Here is a 20,622-nt window from a genome sequence, read left to right on the forward strand (position 1 = left end):
ATGATGAATACTACCGACAACATACCCATATCCATTTGTCCCTTCCCCGTCTAACAGAATTCTGACTTTGTACGGGTCTCCTCAGGGAAAGCCAATCTAACCCCACCTCCAAAGGGGCAGGTCTCTGTGGATTTAAGTCAATCAGTCCTTTCCATCTTCATTGGTCCGTGAGTTGGCACGTGACCCAAGTTTCCAATAAAAGGTGGTCCAGGACCCTTGTTGGGAATGCTGGGGCAGGAGAAGCTTTTTTGCTTTTCCGTTGTTCCCTGGGATACATGGATATGAGGCCCAAATCCAAGGCCACTATTTGTGGCCAGCCTGAGGGCAAAGTCGGAACATGGAATGAGGAGACTGTGGGGAAAGTGAGCTACTGGATTGACTCAAACCCAAGCAGACTCCACCTGTAAACCTTTAGCTCAGTGGGTCAGGGAAGACCCTTACTGGCTACTACTCTGAGTTAGGTTTTCTGTTGCTTTTTTGCTGAAAGCATCCGAAATGATAAAGGTGGAGCTGAAGTTCTTATGACCTATACTTTGTGTAGTCAGTCCAGAAGCTGAGGGTATAGAGACGTCTAAGGAGGTACTAGAGTGTTAAAATGAGCCCCGTTTCATTGAACTGTAATACACCATCCTCATCCCTATCCCACTGAGTTGTAATACACCACCCTCATCCCTATCCCATGAGGTTGGGACTATCATTATTCTCCTTTTATAGATAAGGAAACCGAAATATATAGAGCTCAAGAAACTTGCCCATTGTCACAATAAGTAAATGGCTGAGCTAAGGTTCAAACCTAGGTTACTGGAATACAAACCCATCTACTTTACCATTTTAGAGGTACTAAATATCAATAGCTTCATAAAATTCAGAAAAATAGTTAGCTTTTTTGATGCCAGCTATATGATACCATCTAGAGAGACCCTTAAACTACAACATGCATTCAGAAATAAAGTCCTACACATCATGCAGGTTTACCTCTTTTTCTAACTGACTGTGAGGTGGGCACATGACTCACTACCTCAGAGCTTCGATTTCTTACCAATAAACAGAGTTGGTAATATAAACTTTATGCTGAAGAAAATGCATGCAAGTGTGGTGTAGTGACAAGAATAAGAGTTTTTCATTCCAGGTCTGGCTGTGTGACCTTGGACAAGTCACCTTACCTCTCTGTACCTCTGTTCCATTTCTATGAAGTCAAGTCACTTGTGGCTTTAATATTGTAGGATTCTATGATCATCCAACACACTGTGCTCCTGAAAGAGCTGTACTAATTTATTAAAATAATGGGCTTTCATTTAGTCTAGCAAAGTTGATTAGTACCAAGAATTTTACCCCCACATTTTGATGCCATATTTAATGCCAACGTGTCCTATCCTGACATTACCCAGCTTGTATCACTCTAATAATAAAACCTGAGATCGAAGAAATAAAATCTTAAAACTCCAGAGGTTTCTGACCATGAGGAGTAAATGGCCATTATCAAGCCATCATTGCACATCACTCATCATTTATGTTGAGGAGATGAGCTATGACAACTTGATGGCCTTTGCAATGACTGTTCTGATTGCTGGCAGAGAAAGGAAACTTCCTATGTCAGGGATCAGATGGGCAGTGATACCCTCTGGATTTAGTTGAGAAGAATTACTTGGGAAGGCTTGCACTCTGTGCTCTCAGAGCTTCCTCTAGGTTCAAAGTCTGGTCTGCATTGCAAAATAGCCAAATTTCTACTACTTATTATCAGAGGAGGTCATGGAGGAAGTTCAAGCCACTGAGTCCAAGGAGACCTCGAGAAAATTCATCATTAATTCTCTGTGCTTTCCCTGTACCTCTGTGACCCAGCCTGTGCCATAGGGACCATTTTGCCTGATTTCTCTGGAACAAGTATGCTGTCAGAATCACAGCGGACTTGGTTCCCAGGCTCTCAGATCACTTGAAAGGAAAGGCCTGTGAAGACAACCTGGAGCACAGCTCCCAGGTGACAAGGAACTGCTCCCTTGACTACGTGTCATCAGGGCACAGTGAAAGCAGCAGTGACTGTCAGAGCCCCAGACATGGATGAATGGTGTGGGGCCAGCCCCAGCCTCCACAGTAAGCAGCAGAGACCTAAGAAAGTACCCAAGTCTCATTCATCCCAGCTCTATATTTAATTTCCAGACATACACATTTATTTCCTTCTCCATTGGCTTTCTTGGTGGGAAGATAAGGGTAGAAGTTTGAGTTGCTCGACTAGAATCTCCTCTTCCTCCTCACAATCACAGCAGTTAAATAAGAGCTTTCGGTGTACCAGACCCCGTGCTGAACACGTTACCTGATGGATCATTTAACGCTCACAGCGACTGAATAAGACAGAAAAGTCAGACATGGTGTAGACTGCGTCTTCCCAACAGGGATGGCCATGATTAGTCTAATCCTCCTTACTTCACTTTTTTACTTAAGCAAGGAAGACATTTCATTTTAATAAAAAAGCAAACTTCCTGTAACTAGGTGGTCTGCTGAGGCAGCCATGAGAGTGAGCAGTGGACAGAAGAGGGAGCACTGGATATGGAGTCCCCACCATTGGCTGTGGGTTTCAGGGCAGCACACTTTGCGTCGGCTGCGCCAGCCTGGCAGGTCATGGCTCTCAGGGTAAGCTGTGCACAGACAGCCCTGAGGTGGTTGGATATTTCTGGTAAATTTTCCCTCTCACAGTAGTTTTCTACCTTGGTCAGAGCTTCCCACTTTTAAGGTTGAAGGCAAATGTAAAAGCAAACGGCTTCACCCTTAGGATGGGGCCCCCAGTCTGCTGGGCATCCATAACTGCTAGAGCAACCTTGCAAGCCACCACAGTGCTTCAGTGTTTGCAGCAGATACTTCCAGTCCTTCTCTACAGGCCCTGAGGCTTCCATCCATCATCTGGAGATAATTAGCCTGTTGTTTTTGAAATCATTCAACCAGCCTCATAATCATTTTCTCAAAAACATCCAGCAATTAAATGACCGATGATGATGGTGCGAAGCGCACAGAGAGAACAGATGATGCTAGCTGATGTGTTAGGGAGAAAAATCCTTGAAAGGGAGATGGGGCAGAGAAGGCGGCAGAAGTACTTGGGCCTATGGTCTCTGCCTTGGCTGGGAAAGTAATCGAATTATTCCATTTTAGTTTCTATGTCTACTCGTTATGGAAAATAAGCTGACTATGGGGCACATACCCTAAATATCCATGCTTCCCCTCACCCTCTGTCCTCCCCCTGCTGGCCCCTTCCTAAGCACCCCAGAGCTGTGACTTGGAAGGACCATGGGTCCTGGAAAGAGGGTACTTAGATTCACAGGACATACCTTAAATCAGCATACGTGGATAGCTTAAAACAAAAGAAATTTAGTCTCTTACAGTTCAGGAAGGTAGAAGTCCAAAATCAAGGTGCTGGTGAGATTGGTTTGGAGGGTGAGTTTGTTCCATGCCTCTCTCCTAGCACTTGCTGGCTGCTGGCTATCCTTGGAATTCCTTGGTTTATAGCTGCATCACTCCAATCTCTGCTCCCCTCCTCACAGCACCTCTTCTTTGTGTGTGTTTCTTAGTCTTCTCCTTTTCTGTCTCCTATAAGGATACTCTCATTGGATTATTGGATCTGCCCTAACCCAGGATGATCTTGTCTCAACCCCTGCCTTAATTACATCTACAAATACCCTATTTCCAATTAAGGTTACATCCACAAGTATGGGCGTTAGGACTTGAACATTTCCTTTGGGGAAATTCAACCCCTCAGAGAGCATGATTCAAATCCTGGCCCCTTTCCTTACTGGCTGCAAGACCTTGTCCAAATTATCTTGCTTCTCTCAGGATTAGTTGTTTAGCATGCAAAACGGGAACCTGGCTGTTACTAAACTTGCTTGTTTGTTATGAGGATAAAATCAAATGAAGTACATTAAATATGTAACACAATTCGCTGCTGCAAAGTTAGTGTTCAGTTAATGTTAGATTCTCTCTCTTCTGAGAGCCAAACTCTCTTCTTCATCACTAAAACGTGCTGCTAGGGTGGGCAACGGTGGTGCTGCGGCAGAGTTCTCACCTGCCATGTGGAGACCCCCGTTCGATTCGAGGTGCCTGCCCATGCAAACAAACAAAAAAACATGCTGCTAAATGATAGGGACTCCTGACATCAATAAAACAAATGCAGAGGACCTTCCATGCACCTATTGCTGAGAAGCACTGGACTGTGAGCCAGGTGCAATGAGCTCTGGTTCTCGCTTTACCACCTACCGCTTATGATTAGTGCCTAGATTAGGGCAAGTCTCTCACCACCTCGGATTCTCCATTTCCCCATTTCGAATGAGGACTAATGATGTCTGATTTGCCTGCCATGAAGGGTTATCAAGGTTAATGACACGGTATATGAAAAAATCTTCTTGCAACATCTATGGAGCTAAGTAAAAGTGAGGTCCTGCCCTCCCTTCAGGTCTCCATATCTCTCAACATAATCACCAATCTCTCAGGGACCCATAAAGGCCACCTTTAACTTCATTCTCTTCCTCACATTTCTAACTGGTTGACAAAATATGCCAATGCTACCTTTACAACCCGCGTGACATCTGGAATCCACCTTTTATTGTTACCTCCTATATTAGTTTTCTATTGCTGCTGGGACAGATGACTACAGATTTGGTGGCTTACAACACACTTATTATCTTTCAATTCTGTATGTGACAAGTCTCAGATGGATCTCAATGGGCTAAAATCAAGATGCTAGCAGGGTGCATTCATTTCTGCAGGCGCTAAGTTTCCCTGCCCTTTCCGGTTTCTAGGGGCCTCCCACTTTTCTCCCCTCCTCGGGCAACTTTGGGCCAAATCATCCTTGTTGCCATCCCTTGGGCTCTTTTTTGCTCTCCTCAATCACTTTAAGGACTTTTGTCATTACTTTGGGCCCACACCAACAATGCAGGCTAATCCCTCTATCTTAAAGTCAGCTGACAAGCAACCTTTATTTCATCTGCAACATGAATTCCTCTTTGTCATGTAACCTAATCTATTCACAGGCTCTAGGAGTTAGGATATGAATAGCTCTGGGGGCAACCATTCCGCCAGCCACCCCACCCCTACTCAACCCTTTACTGCTCATCAGGAACATGACAGTGACATCCTAACAGGCCCCCACACTTCCGGGCTCTCCTCACTGCAATCCTATAAATTAGTACCGATGCTTAATACAGCACCTGAGATATGGCAGGTAACCAATAAACATCTGAATAGCAAAAAATGGCTAAAATTAAGTGCTTATAATGTACCAGGCATGCTTTGAAACACTTTGCAAATATTAACCAATTTCACAAATTTAATCCTCACCTCAAACCAGTGAGGTATCAATACTATGCCCATTTTACAGACAGGAAAAATGAAACACAGAGAAACTCTGTGCCCAAGATCTCACAGATATTATGTGGCAGAGCCAGGATTTAAGACTAAGTAGCCTAACTCCAGAGGCTGTGCTCATAACTACCTCGATATTGTTGAGTAAATTGGTGATTTACTCCTGAGCTACCTTTCATTTCCATTATTTACAGGAGGCAGAGTGTTGATATGCACATAATATGAATGAGAATTGGACTCAGGTTGGCAACAGTTTGAATTTTTATGCTACCACTTACTAGATGTGTGACTGTGGGAATTTACCTAAGCTGTCATTACTTCAGTTTCTTCAGCTGTGAAACAGGAATAAAACTGTCTACTGCACGGGGCTGTTGTGAGAATTGCATGAGATAATATTTCTAGAAAGTCTTAAGCCAATGCTCAGGACAAAGTGGGTACCATATAAATGGGAATCCTCTGCACCCCCCCACGCCCTCTGCCCAGAATCGTAAGCCAAGTATTATAAAATACATGGGCACAACAAATATGTAATGCTCTCAGATTGAATGCAATTTAACCATTGGATTATCAAGATGCTCCGTGTTCTAACACCACCATATCTTTCCAGTCTTATATATTCCCCAGACTTCACCTTCCCCCTTTTATGATTCAGCTATTCAATTCTTTGCCACTCCCATGATTTGTACTTTTCTGCCCCTTGGCCTTTGTTGAAGCTGCTCTTTTTTTTTTTTTTTTTTTTTTTTTTACCGAAAGTGCCTTTCTCTTCTTATACCATCTACTCATCTATGTTCTTTATGGACAATTTCCCTGTCCCTCTCCTCTGGCCAATTACATATTTTGTTTGCATATCTGACCTCATGCTTATACCAAGTTCCCTGTCCACACTCATTTCAGGCCCTTGTTTTCTTCATCTTTGTGAAATCTCCAGAGACTAATATACCAATGGAGTGCAAAAGGTTTGTGCCATTGAGCTGAATGTGGCATGTGTGAGACATGATCCCTGTCTTCAAAGGAACTGATGTCTAATAAGGAAAACAAACCAATACACAAATAACTGATACAAGGTGGAAAGTCATACTGTCATGTTAGAAATTTTAGGATATGGCTGGGGTGGGGGGAAGGAGGGTGAGGCTGAAGGAAGTCAGTACCTGTGAGTTTCTGGGGAGAGGCTGTTGGGAGAGAATTTAGACAAGAGGTTTAAAAATATCATCTGAGTTCCACAGATGTACTTACCACTAATTTGCTTATATGTAGTATTGGTGTCAGGGGGCCCTGACTTATTTTGCTGGTGAACAGTAGGCTTTTTCCTCCTTAGCACTAAACAAGCTGTAGCTTTTGGGTGGGGGAGATTTTAAGCCATGCAGTGACTGGGCAAAAGCTACATGAGTAGCAGAATTGGAGCTTGGTGGATTCAGGGTCGACTCCAGGGTCACTTCTAGCTCAGTTCTTCATCAGAGCAGGAACTGACGACATTCAGTAAATGACAAGGGAGAGCAGATACTATTCAAGGTTAAGACTGCAGATTCTTGGCTCTGAGTGGTAGTGTTATGTGACAAATAGTACCAGGCAGCAACAGAAGAACACTTCTTTCAGACAGATTCCATCACATTCACCTAGAATCAAGTTCTTAACTAATGTCACCCAAAGCTGAATTGCAATAGGTCATCACAAGGCCTCCAGGAAAAGAGACCAGAACCATCAAGGAGATTCCTTCTTTTCTCCTCACATTTCTCAAGAGCATAAAACCCCTTGGGACATTTTTTTCATAGAGAGATGATGATGAAAACTCCCATCTGAAATGGAAAAATCATTCAAGAATGACAGAGATCAGGCATCAGATTTGATATGCAAAGTGACAGGTGTTTTCTCGATGCTAATTTTAGTTTTCAGCATTAAAAGTATATTGTCCTTTTCAGGCAGATTAATTCAGAGGTTATATATTCATATTCAAGGAAGCTCTGCTAAAACTACAGTGTCTAAGAAACTCTAGCCCAGAATTAATAGGCAAAATATTTTCTACATCTATGTCTAAGGGATTTGCTGGATTGGTTTATGAAAAAGAAAAATGTAACCTACTAATAGTAGCCTGCTAGTATGAAGTTTTTACTACTTCATTATCAAATGGTCTTTTGATACTATTTTAACAGCTTTCATGGACAATGTGGCCTGGAGTTAGTTTCGGTAGGCTGGAAAATCCCTGTAAATATTGAGTCATCTAGCAGCATTCTCCTGAGTTTCAGGATACTGTTCCTCCTCCTGTGGTGGTCAGCTTCTGGTGTCAAATTGGCCAAATGATGATGCCCAGTTGTCTGGTCAAGCACTGGCTTGACCATCGCTGCAAGGATATTTTATGGCTGGTTGATAAACTGGAAGGCTGCTGGTGTATTAAATCCTCAGTCAGTTGGTGGCATCTGCAATCAACTAAGGCGTGGCTCCCACAACAAGATATTCCAATCACTGGAAGGCTTTTAAGGAAGAAGAGAGACTTTCACTGCTTCTTCGGCCAAAACATCTCTCCAGTGGCCTTTATCAAGACCCTTCAGCAGAGCCACAAGCTTCACAGACTGCCCTGCAGATTCTGGACTCTTCTATTCCTACAGCTGTGTGAGACACCTTTATAAATCTCATATTTACAGATCTCTCCTGGTGGTTGTTTCTCTAGAGAACCCTAACAGACCCCACTCCTAGGAAAGTTAAGGTTTCCCTGAAGGTCACCTGACCAACACCAACTGCTCGGAAAGGAGAACATGCAGGGAGGGCTCACTATCACCTTCTCTGAGAACTCTGAGTGCAGATCTTTGCTTGGTTGAAGGTGTTAAATTTTTAACCTCTGCTTGGTTCAGATTTTCTACATATAATAACCAATCACAACAGTGAATTATCTCACAAATGTAAGTTAGATAAAAAGGTAATATGATATATATGCCAAGTTTTTTCTTTTGGCAAGCTTCATGGTACAATGGAAAGAGCATGGACTCAGAGTCAGAAAACGTGAGATCAAGTCACAGCTTTGCTCATTTAGTGTTACCTTAGGCTAGCAATGAGCCACCTGGAAAATTTTCTGGACCCAGGTTAAGTGTGGAACAAATGAATGACTGAACAACAACAACAAAAATAGCCCTTAATTCTTCTGATATTTTCTTCAATTATACAATGCAAGATCAAAAAGCAAAAGAAAACAAAAATCAGTGAATTAATAGATGCAGCAGTATTTGGTAAATTGTCAATTTGCTAAGAATGTTATTATCATATCTACACTAAGTATTTTATCTACTGCAAGGATAAGGTAAATTGGATAAGCAATAACACAAACAAAACCACCTATAATTTTAAAGAAGTTTTGGCCCCTCCATTGTAAGCTATTATGCATTCAGAAATGTCTCCATTTGATCAAAGTAAAAACAATCGTTATATGTGACTGGGTGGGGGTGGGGGTGTTGGTGGTGGGGGAAGGTGAATGAACCCTTCCCAAGACTTCCTCTTATAATGTCAGTCCTGAGTGAGACAAATGTTCCATGCCTCTGGAGCATTTGGCAGGGAGCCCATGTGCTGACAACCAGACATACTTGGCTACTTTGGCCATTTCCTCTATTTCTGGGACCCCAGGGAGAACACTCAGGACACAAAGCTTGAAATCTCAAACTTTCCTTGCAGGAAGGGGAAGCAGCAAAGGGTGAAGACGCGGCCTCTTACATTGGGTGGCCTCTCAGGTATGGCACATCCTATCACATCTCTGATCTGTCTACCCTGGTGCCCGGGTAGCTGTGCTGAAATGCATATAATCCTTGGAGCCTGGACAACATTCTTAGAATTAGACAGATTTCACAGGCCAGACTGTAGGTGATTTCATCTGTCTGACTACATTTCCCTAATGTGAAATGGTCACCTTGAAAGACACCCAAGTGTCATGACATACTGTGTTAGAAAGTATGAAAGAAGCATCTATTTTCAAAATAGACTCCTGGCAGGTAATAAAAAAGACATACTGGTCAGCATTGTCTATTTTTACTTCTGCTTTGGCAGTAACCACAGAGGGAGTTTAAAAACTCTCTTCTTTGTGTCTTTAGAATCCTGCCGGCCTACCCTCACCAAATACCATGCTTTCCATGTTGACAGATAAAACTGATCAAGCGTTGCCAGGGAAACTCCTGCCAAATACCTCTTCTACTTTTCCAGAGGCTTCAATGCACCTGTGGATTAATTGCAAGATGGTTTCCTTTCAGAGATATTCAGATGAAGAGGAGAGGTCAGTATAAAGGGCAATAAGATGTATGAACCCCCAAAGAATGTTTTCAGACAAACTGATCACATTTTGACAGTCTATTGCTCTAGTCTATGATTTAGGAGCATGTTCTAAGATTGATAGGAACCGAGAACATGATACAAGGCAACTATATTAAAACTAGGATATTTCTTCTTTAGACAAGTGATAAATTTGCTGAATCTGTATTAAACAGCAGACTGATTAAATAGAATACTCAGAAAATTCTCCTCTTGAAATGTTAATCGTTCAGAGACTGTCACTATTCTGTAGAACAAATTATTGTATTGTTTCAACATGGGTTTAAATGGTAGGAGTCATCTGTACTCTACAGATTAGAGAAATGAATTGGGACAAGGCTTGGCATTGGTGAAAAATAAAAGGTCAGAATCCTCTAGGATGCTATCATCAAAGTCACAGCCCAAACTGAACCAAACACAAGCCGATATCTTTATCTTTTATCCCCATTTCACTATTATTTTACTTCCTCAGTGGGGAAGTTCTCAATGCTAAGCAACCACAAACAGAAGTGGCAGAAATGACAATATTTAGAAGACGACGACTATGGAAACATAAAAGCAGGAAGAAAGGAAATCTATTTAAAGGCATTTTTAAGTAGACAGATAATAAAAACAGAACTACCAAGTGATCAATCCGTTGGGTTTCAGAAGATTCTGAAAACAAGTTCCCTAAATCAGAAGAAGGTTTTAGCCCGAAATATACAACAGATGCTTTCTTTCAAGCTAAGAAGCCCACATCTATCTTACAGAATCAGAGAGACTGCCTTAATTAATTCTTCAAAGAGCACAGGGTTGGGGGTACTGTGACGGAAAGGCACTGCCACTTACTGGGGCATCTCTCCTCCTCCTCAGTTGGCTGCTCCTTCTCTGGCTTGAGTGGGCCTTTGATTTTACCCACCAGGGCCCGGAGTTTTCCGGTCCAGGTGGTGTCCTCCACTTCCTCCTCCTCTTCTTCTAGGGGAACTCCTATCAAGCAAGCCAGAGGACAGAGTGAAAACCCCGACCAGCATATACAGTCAGTGTGGGGCAGAGAGACACACAGAGGCTGCTTCTCACCCTTCTTTCTAAAGGACACAGGTGGTGGCCTCCCATACATATTTTCGCGCACAATGTCCTTGGGGAACTTTTTTTTTTAAAAAAGATAATTTCTGGTTTAGAAGACTATCAGGTAATTTCAATCCCAAGACTTAACTTTCCCTAAATCATACCCAAAAAAGGACTCTAGAGTCTCTAAGAGAGCTGACATTCAGTTATTCCAAATGAAAAGATAATCTATTACGCATATATTACTTAACCTGTCCGCGTACAAATAGAACAGATGCTGACAGCCACTTAAAATCAGCAGACAGGAACCAAAGTAGGGATCGGTGGCTTCAAATCCTTAAGGGCAGAAGTTAAAATACTTTTATCATCCTGATAGATAAAAAGCAAAGGGTCAGCTGAAATCTTGGCTCAGCCGTGAGCAGAAACCCCATTACCCAACTTAAGTAATTGGGCAAGGCTTATGTAGGATTTAGTTACGGTCCTTCCTTCTTCAGAGAGCTGCCTCCTTTCCTAAATAGTAGCAAAATCTGTAGGCAGATGGCCTTTCAGTTGTATATTCTGTCAGGGTTATTTCTGATGTTTTCTCTGACCGGGCAAGAGTTTGTATAGAACCACATCTTAAACAGTTAGTATTCTAGTTATTTTAAATACGAAAACAACTTCCCACCCCCTCCCGTTCTAAGGAAGGACTCAGGAACGGAATTCTCTCTGGTAACCCCTCTCTCTGGACAGCTCACCGCAGTGAAGGAGGAGGTCCTCGTGGAAGTCGTAGAGCTCCTCCCGACTCTCCTCAGGGCAGGGGCAGTTCTCTCCCAGTTGAAAGTTAAGCAGCATATTGATCTTTAAGGGACAAAAGAAGAATGGCTAGTTGGTTCTCAGTACCCATCAAGAGGACTCAGATTCTGCCTTAGCCACTCACCTAACATTGTTTGCAAATTTTATTTAATTAAAAAATATATTGGTAACATTTAAAAGAAGCATTCACCTTTTTTCCTGATTACAAAGCTAACTTATTAATTACAGAAAAACTGGAAACTGCATGCATAAAGAAAAATGTTACCCCACCAAAAATGTTTAATATCTTCTAGTTTTTATAGACACACAAACAGATGGGACTCTTACTCTAGGTACAGTTTTTTTATAGCAGATTTTTCTACTTAATTTATGTCGAGCATTTTCTCAATTTCCTAACCCGATTTTTAATACTTACTTGCATTTCATCACATAAATGAATTTACATAAAAATGGACTCCCTGATACAAATTGTTTCCATTTTTTGTCATTATGAATTAAAGTTGGTTTGGAACTTCCTGTTTTTTGGGTGCATGGTCTGGGAATCGAACCCAGGTCTCCCATATGAAAGATGGGCATTCTAATCACTGAACTACCCCTACCCCCTGCACTTCCTTTTATTTAACTTTTGTTTCCATCTCTGATTATGTCCTTAGGATAAATGCCTAGAAATGAAATAACTGGATCAAAGGATTTGTACATTTTAATGGCTTTTGATATAAATTGCCAAACTGCTCTCCAGAAAGCTCACAACAATTTACATTATTACAACATTTACATGAGTGTGTTTACTTTGCCATATTCACTAATGAGCGTTAACACATTTCCAAATATTTTTCAATTTAATGGGAAAAAAAGTCGTATCATGTTTCTTTTAATTTGCATTTAATTGTGAGGCTGAACTTTATTTTTCTACACACAAGGATAATTTTTTATTTATTTTATGAATTTACTGGCAATGCTTTTTCTCCATTTTTCTGTTGGGCAATTATCTTTTTAAAATTAATCAGTGAGTGCTTGGCACACTTCTAGACTATTGACACTTTGCAATACATGCTGCAGATATATTTCTCAGTTTTCAATGAGCTTTTAATTTTGTTTATGAGTTTTTCTTTTCATCTTTGGTTTTTTTTTGACTTGTAGGTTTCATGCTTATGCAATCAATCTGCTCTTTTCCTTTAGTGTTTTGTCCCATGGATTCTTAATTGTTTCTATGCCACGGACTCCTCTAGTAGTTTGGTTAAACCCATGGATTGCTTCTCAGATTAAAATCCTAAATACATAAAATTATATATATACGCATATAGTATTATAAAAGTAAACAATTGTACTGAAATCCAGCTATCAAAATCACAAGAACAAATGTGTGATATGGTAACAGAGTGTACTTTTTTATTAATTCATTAGATAAAAACATTTGGGGACGGGTCCCACATCCACTATGGTTGTAAAGAGACTGTAATCACTGTAATGTGATATGAAAAGCTGTGTGATTTCTGTTAGTGACAAAGTCAGGTACCTGGTTTGTTGTGTATACTAATAACTGAAGTAAATACTCTCAGGGTTTAGTAGAAAATGGGTGAAAATAAAGCTGTAATTAATTTCCCACCCAGGTTCCTTGGAATTCTTTCCACAGACCCACTACTCCTGGAAGGACTGGAGAAATAACAAGTAGTAATCTTGTCTACTCTGCACTTCAGGAAGGGTAAACCCAAACACCAGATAAAGGAACATTTTCTTTTCGATTTAGGATTTCTAGGTTAAAAATTTTATAATCTCTTTTATTAAATTATTATTATTTAATATTAGGAGGACTCTTACTCAAAGCTCCTACTGTAAATCAAATTTTAGAAGAAAGTAGAGGTCTTGTTTGTAATAAAATCATATCTACAAAATAGGTTAGGAAAGTAATTGTTATAGTTGTGTCATGACACTAAATTATGGTAACCATATCCACAATATTTACTGATAGTTGTTAAATAAAAATAAGATCCAGAGATCTGGTTTCAGAGAGCTAGAAACTAATTTCTTTACTGATAGTTCTTTCTTTTGGTGAAATATTTCAGAAACGGCCAATCAGCTTGCAGGGCTTAAAACTGTAAGACGAGTGAGCTGAATTTTCTGCTGCAGGGCATGCCTTTCACGAAGCCTGGCTGGAAGTGAATGGCCGGCTGACTCTGTGTTTAATTTGCCAACAACGGGGATTAATCTTGGTTTTATCTTCTTTTGCTCTTAATTATATCCCCCAAGTAGACTTTTCATCCATCTGAATACTCTGTGGATACAGGGATGAAAATTTCTATTTTCTCTTCAAAGAATATTCAGCAATGAGATAATGATCTTTTTAAAACTCTCATTTCCATGTATCCTACTTTTCAAGTGATTTTGCCTTGCTGCCCTCTGAAATCGATCTATATTCCCTTTGTCCTTGGATGATGTTAAATATCTAATTAAATAGAGAACTCTATGTGTAGGCTCCTTCTAGCAGCTATTTAAAAGTCTAGGAGAGGTAGTTCATGGGCCATAGCAGTAGGTGTCCCCTCTTTCATTTTATTCCTGGACCACATCACCTGGATACTTAATATACAAATTCTTGAACTCTATTCTGGACCAAGTAAATTAGAGACTGTAAGTGTGGGGGCAAGTCTGTGCTTTACTAAGCACTTAAGGTAGTTTTGATGTCTGCTCAAGTTTAAGAGTCAATGGTCTAATACACTAGAACAGAATTTCTTAACTGATGCTTCTGAAACAATTATGAAATGATTGGTTAAAGGACTGTTTAGAAGACCAAAGGAGGAAGTGATGGTAGGCCTTGGAATGGCCAAAGAGGATGTAGGATGGGGAAAGGAAGGCAGGGGCCAACATTGTCCTTCTGGGAGCAATGAGCATGAGACGTGGCCATGAGGACTGGTATTAGAGGGACAACCTGAGTCTCAGCCAGCTAAGGGAAACGTGTAAACTCTACTCACTGAGTCACTGACAGAAGGTCATTGGACATGCCATGAGATAAATGAACATATTTCTAACATTAATACCAATGATAGCTCTTCGCACTTGCAGAATAGGATGTTTACTCTATGATAGACATTGTGCTAAGCACTTCAATTGTTTCATGTGAGCCTCATGAGAACCTGGGAGAGAAAAGCAAATGTTAACCACATCTCATAGATGAAGAGACTGAGACAGACAGAGGTCATGTGCCTAAGCCCACAGAGAGTAATGGGGGAGCCATGATGGGTCACCACAACATGACACCAATGCTGGTGCTCTAATCACCACACCATTATGCCCTCCCATTCTTCACAAATAAAGGAAAGAGCCGGCATTGGCCCAATGTGATGGGGAAGATGACAATCATGCTTGTCACCATCTAAAAACAGCTTGACAACCTTCAAGAGTAATACTTGGAAGGCGACTATGGAAACAGTGCACTCGTGTGTTTTCCTTGCCACTGCAAAGTGATCTACTGCCATCAATCCAAAGGGCTTTCTCACTTTGCCTCTAGCAAAAATAATAGTAAGCTTTGCCTATCCTTTAGCTAGGCCAGTATTCTTCAAGGGAATCTTTTCAAAGGCAAGATATGTGGCTCATTTTAAAGCAATATAAACATCTAGGCTCTATAAAATAGTTAGGAAATTAATCGGACCTAGTTGCAGTTGTGCCATTAATATATATTGGTGGTAATTATACTGATAACAATTTATGGATGGGCTGTTTATTAAATATATATGAGATCCAAAGATCTGCTTTCAGAGACAGAAAACTAATTTCTTCACTGAAAGATCTATCTCCTCTTTGGAACACATAGGAAGCAGCAGTTGACCAGCCTGTATGGCGTAAGTGGGCAGTGGGGATAAATGGAAACTGTTCTACAAAATGCATCTTTTCAAAGCAGCCTTTCCAAATGGGCAAAGCTGACTGTTAAGTCAGGGAGTGCAAAGAACTAATTCCACACCTCCCATCAAGGAACTAATACCACACCTCCCCAAAGACGGCTCATTTGCTGAATCTTGTTCTCCAAGCTTCACAGGGTTGGGGTAGCTGTGTGGGAGGCGAGGGTGGGGCAGCACTGGCGGTATGGACAGATGGGACAAGGAAGCCTGTGAACTATCATACATCAGGGCAGGCTGACCATTTTCTGTTGATCTCTAATAGAGAGGTAGTGACTTTTGCAAGGGCTGGATAGAAATTCTTCTAAGTGGTGGATCCTTGCTGAGGTGAAAATTGAATCCCAACAGTGATTTGGTCTTTGGCCCTGTGATGAGGGGATTGGGGGATCGAGGAAGAGAAGGAAAGAATCCCTCCCTGCCCTATATGCAATTTAGAAAAAGTTACTTTCCCACCAGATATACTTGGCTGACATTCCTTCATTGTCATTAGCGTGGTGACACCTTCCCAGAGGACTGGGCCTGTCTCCTGCTTGTGTGTGTGTTGGGGGGGGGGCATTTAATCCTCCACAGCTCTTGTGGCTGTCCCAGGCACTGTCCTGTTTTCCCGTGTCCTGGTTCTCACGTTATTCCACAGGGAGAGGATGGAAACACAGGGACTGGCTCTCACCTGCTCTTGTGGGGGCGAGCGGAACTCCCGGGTCTTCCGGGCCGTCAGGGCTGCGGACATGTTCAGAGCCTGCATGAGCTCGTTGTAGCGGAACTTCTGGTTTGCCTGCAACTTGCAGACATAAATGTCACCAAAGGCCACGATGGCCTCTACTCGGTGCTGCAGCTCACAGTCGCAGAGATAGCTGAGGAGCTCACACATCTGCAATGCAAGCATGTGTGTGCGTTCATAAATGAGCACTTCACGTGCGCTGGTGAAGCAGCGATCATCCCCACTGGCCTGAATCCTGAGACCAGCTCTTCACCACTAAGGCCAGGGAACAACAGCAAAAGGAGCTCACTAAAGATAGAAAAAATCTACCCAGGGAGAGAGAACAGCATTTTCGAGAAAGAAAGAGGACTCAGATATTTGTATACCAATGTTCCTGGCAGCATTATTCACAATGGCTAAAAGATGGAAGCAATCCAAGTGTCCACAACAGATGAATGGATAAATTAAATGTGGTATGTACAGACAAATGGAATATTATCCTGACATAAAAGGAAGTTCTGATACATGCAACCCTGAAGATATCATGTGAATGAAACGAGATGTAAAATTATGGATATTCCATGGTGCCAATTCTATGAAATACCTAGAATAAGCAAAGTGAAAGACCCAAGTTTTCCTGGGCTCCTACTTCAGTATGAAAGCAACTGGATTAAGCAGTCCCTCCCTTTCTTGACGTCTTTCAGCCACGGATAATGGAAAATGGAGACTTTTTCTCCCTCCCTGACTTTCATTGTCTTTTGTTTACCTGCACTGTTGCTTGTGGCCAGTTCTAATCTTATCACTACTATAACTTACACCAATAGCAACAGGAGCCCTAACTCATCTAGTACCAATCCTTTCTCAGACACTGTGCCAAGTACTTATTGTTCTTTATCTCCTTTAATCCTCAGAGTATTCTAGGTATTTTCATTAAAGCAGAAGTCCTATTAAACCACCTCCATCTGACCACGTAGTTAATGGACACCTGTTGCTCTGTCATCTGTGCCCGGATGATGGGTGTCCTTCACCTATGAACACTCTCCTCCAGCAGGACAATCTCTGGTCTATCTGCACACTTGTGCTCCCACCAGGCAAATGAGGGCTTTACACCAGTCACATTTGTTATTATAATATCACTTAATTAAATAGTACATAAACCAATGAAATACAAAACTAAATGGAGTGACTAGGGAACACCTGCAAAACATCTGTAAAAGACAGGCTGTCTTTAAAAATCACTGTAATTGTGTATGAGTTAGAAGAATATAAAAATTGGGGGGAAAACAAAGGTCTAGAAACATTCTGCACTTGCGCTGCTTTATAAGTACCTTTAAATCCACAGATTATTTTGAAGACACCCAAAGTACCAACTGTAGATGGTGTCATCCATGTAAAAGAAAATGGAGCCAGGCTGCGGACTCACATTAAAGAAAAGATCTAGTGCTCAACAGCATCAGCCAAGAGGAAAATGAGATACCACCTCACACCCCCTAGGATAGCTCTCATTATAAGAAAATGGAAAATAACAAGTGGTGAGGATACAAAGAAATAGGAATCTTGTCATTGTTGCTGGGAATGTAAAGTGGTGTGACCACTGAGGAAAGTTAAACAAAGAATTACAGTATGACCCAGCACCAATATCTCTAGGTATATACCCCAAAGAATTGAAAACAGGTCTCAGATATTTGTATAGCAATGTTCCTAGCAGCATTATTCACAATGGCTAAACATGGAAGCAATCCAAGTGTCCACAACAGATGAATGGATGAATTAAAGGTGGTATGTACAGACGAATGGAATACTATTCTGACATAAAAGGAAGTTCTGATACATGTGACCCTGAAGATATCATGATGAATGAAATGAGATGTAAAATTATGGATATTCCATGGTGTCACTTCTGTGAAATACCTAGCATAAGCAAAGTGAAAGAGCCAAATAGCTTGCAAGTTTCCAGGGGCTGGGAGCTGGGGTGGGGAGATTGGGAAGTTACTGCTCAATAAGTACAGAGTTTCTGCTTGGGATGATAAAAAAGGGTTGGTAGTAGATGGTGGTGATGATGGCACCACATTGTGAACCCACTCATCATCACTGAGTTGGACATACGAACGTGGCTAAAATGGGAAATTTGTACTGTTTAGAAGCTACCACAATTAAAACGATATATATAGCTATATGTTGGACCTACCTCAACATAGAACTTTTATATGTTTTAATAAATTATTTAGGGAAGATATGTAAAATGTGTTGTGCTTCTCTTTTATATTCTATAAACTCTATATAGTTTGTTGAACTAACCAACTATCAATTCCATCTCATTGGATAAAGGCTTCTACTACTGATTACTTTGTTACATTTTGTGATAATTGTCTTTCATACTATATTTTATAAAAATATATTTTAATATTATGTTTTATTATATTTTCATCCATATTTTACAATGAATGAAGTGAAGTCTCTGATAGGCCACTGATTTGGCACCAAATGAGGGCAGGTGACAAGAGGGATCACCCTATGAGTCAGTTACTTTTGGCTTTCTCCTCGGGCAAAGGCTCCGCTCTGTCCCCTGTCTAGACAGTCATTTCTCGTTCCAAAGAGTGAAAGATACGACCTGGTACCAGAAAAACAATGCCAAAGGCTTTACTGGCAAGGGTTAACATTTTCATTTTGGCTTGGGAAATGCTGGAGAGTTCATTCCATGTTATAAATAAGCATGGTGGTCAATGTCTCTCTGAGCATCTCTGCTACACTCTCTTAGCATCAGGTTTAGGCCACAGCCCCAAGCTCAGAGCCCGCCGCCCCAGCCTCAGCACCTGGCTGCACTTTCTCCCTCCCAGGCCCTTTCCAAGGGCATGACCTTTGCTGCCCTGCATTACCTGCACCTTGACGGACTCGGGTAATCGGGTCTGCAATAAGCCTTTGACTGGAGCCTTTGCCTCCTTGCTGGCCCTTTCCCCAGCCTCCACTGCCTTTTCCTCCACCTGGGTCACTTCCTCCTTTTCTCCTCCCTCCTCTGTCTCTGCACTGTGCTCCCCAAACACAGAGGGATCAACCAGGAGGAGGATCTGCCGGACGTCGTCGTCATCAAACACTCCCATGACCAGCAAGGTTCCAATGAGTTTCAGCACAGGCACAAACTGGAACTCCACAGACCCCCCAACAGGGTCCCGGATGTGAGCCCCACTGCACTGCACTGCTTCAGTCAGCATGCTCAATGCCTTCGTCTTCAGAAATTCCAAGGGAATCTCAGGGCTCTGCTTCTGGTGCTCCTCACTGGTCAGCACAAAGCAAGGGGTAGAAAACCGGAACCCTGGCTTGAGGCATGTTCTTAGACCCACTCCAGGCAGCCCATGCCTCTTGGACTCATCCGGGTACAGGCGGATTTTCCTGGTGGTGCTTGTAATGGGGATGATGTACTCATCCTTCATCATCAGTTTCCTCTCCTTAGCGTGGGCCAGGTGCATGCTGATGAGCAGATCATAGAAGCCAGATCGAAGGAGGCCAGGGAGGTACTTGTTGTCAATGGAGTAGAAGAGTTGGGAGAGGTCCACATGGCTGCAGAGGGCATAGGCGACTCGGCTGTTTCCCAGGGCACACACGGCACTGTAGAGTCTCAGTGTGTGGTAATGGAACTGCATCAAGTCCTTCTGCTCGCAGAGCTCCAGGATATCCACACACCTGAGGATGGACAAGGAATTATCCACTCCTTGGAATGAAGAATATGCCAAATTCAGCTCAGCTTTCTCTCTCAGCATCCCCCGGGATTTCACCCAACCCAACAAGAGCCAAGGGGATGGAAGACAGGGGCAATTTCTGGCACACTTACTCTCATAAGCTAGCATTCCTCACTCAGCTCTGGTCCATATCCCAATTTATTGATAGTCTACCATTTCTAACTACAAGCCTCTCAAAAGCCTTAAAAGACCCTGGCTTACTATAATTATAACACCCCTTATTAAGGAAAATACCACCCCCCACCCCCACTGAAAAACATTTATGTATATGTCACAGGTTAGCCAGTCCTCAAATCTGTAGGTTCAAGTGAATCCTCTGTTCCTGATATGAGTCCCTCAGAAGATGTAGCTTAGGTCTCCATCAACGTCCCATCTACATCATCTAAGTAATCTTCAATCTAACATCCATGGAGCATCTACTCCCCTGGGAAGACACACATCTGAACTCTCTTCTCCAGGGAGGAAAGACTTTCCATTCTCAGATCAGCAGCATAATTCAAATAAATTTTTCCTTCTTGACCTGGAGCTCTATTTGCCTGTGTTGCTAATTTGCAGGTGCCCATTACTCTAGCTCTGATCTCTGCTTAGATCCTGCATTTGTCTTATGCCTCCTAACTTTTGTCTATCCTGGATCTGATTACCCTCTGGAACTGGCTTACTGGGCTGGGCTCATGGTCTTCTCTGCTCCCTTCCTGTACCAGACCCTCCCTGTGTTGCCCATATCCCATGGGCAATCCCATGCATCTAAATGGGATGCATAACCCCATCCTCTCATTCATTAGTCTACTGCTTTAGTCAGAGAGATCAAGGCAAAGTAATATCCATATAACAAATTTTATTTAAT

The 20,622-nt window shown here is 42.0% G+C and overlaps 1 protein-coding gene across 5 annotated transcripts in view; it reads right to left on the bottom strand.

Annotated features, from left to right (window-relative positions):
* The window catches only part of RYR3 (ryanodine receptor 3), a 498,481-nt gene that overhangs the window by 144,236 nt on the left and 333,623 nt on the right, over nt 1-20,622 (bottom strand). For all 5 annotated transcript variants that reach the window (XM_077127361.1, XM_077127358.1, XM_077127359.1 and 2 more), the window contains exons 35-38: nt 18,921-19,722; nt 16,015-16,215; nt 11,403-11,505; nt 10,450-10,587 (exon numbers count right to left, since the gene is read on the bottom strand). In XM_077127361.1, the coding sequence (XP_076983476.1) occupies nt 10,450-10,587; nt 11,403-11,505; nt 16,015-16,215; nt 18,921-19,722 (1,244 nt within the window). The remainder of the gene's footprint in view (nt 1-10,449; nt 10,588-11,402; nt 11,506-16,014; nt 16,216-18,920; nt 19,723-20,622) is intronic.

The sequence above is a fragment of the Tamandua tetradactyla genome, chromosome 14 (assembly GCF_023851605.1).
Source record: "Tamandua tetradactyla isolate mTamTet1 chromosome 14, mTamTet1.pri, whole genome shotgun sequence".
Taxonomy (NCBI): domain Eukaryota; kingdom Metazoa; phylum Chordata; class Mammalia; order Pilosa; family Myrmecophagidae; genus Tamandua; species Tamandua tetradactyla.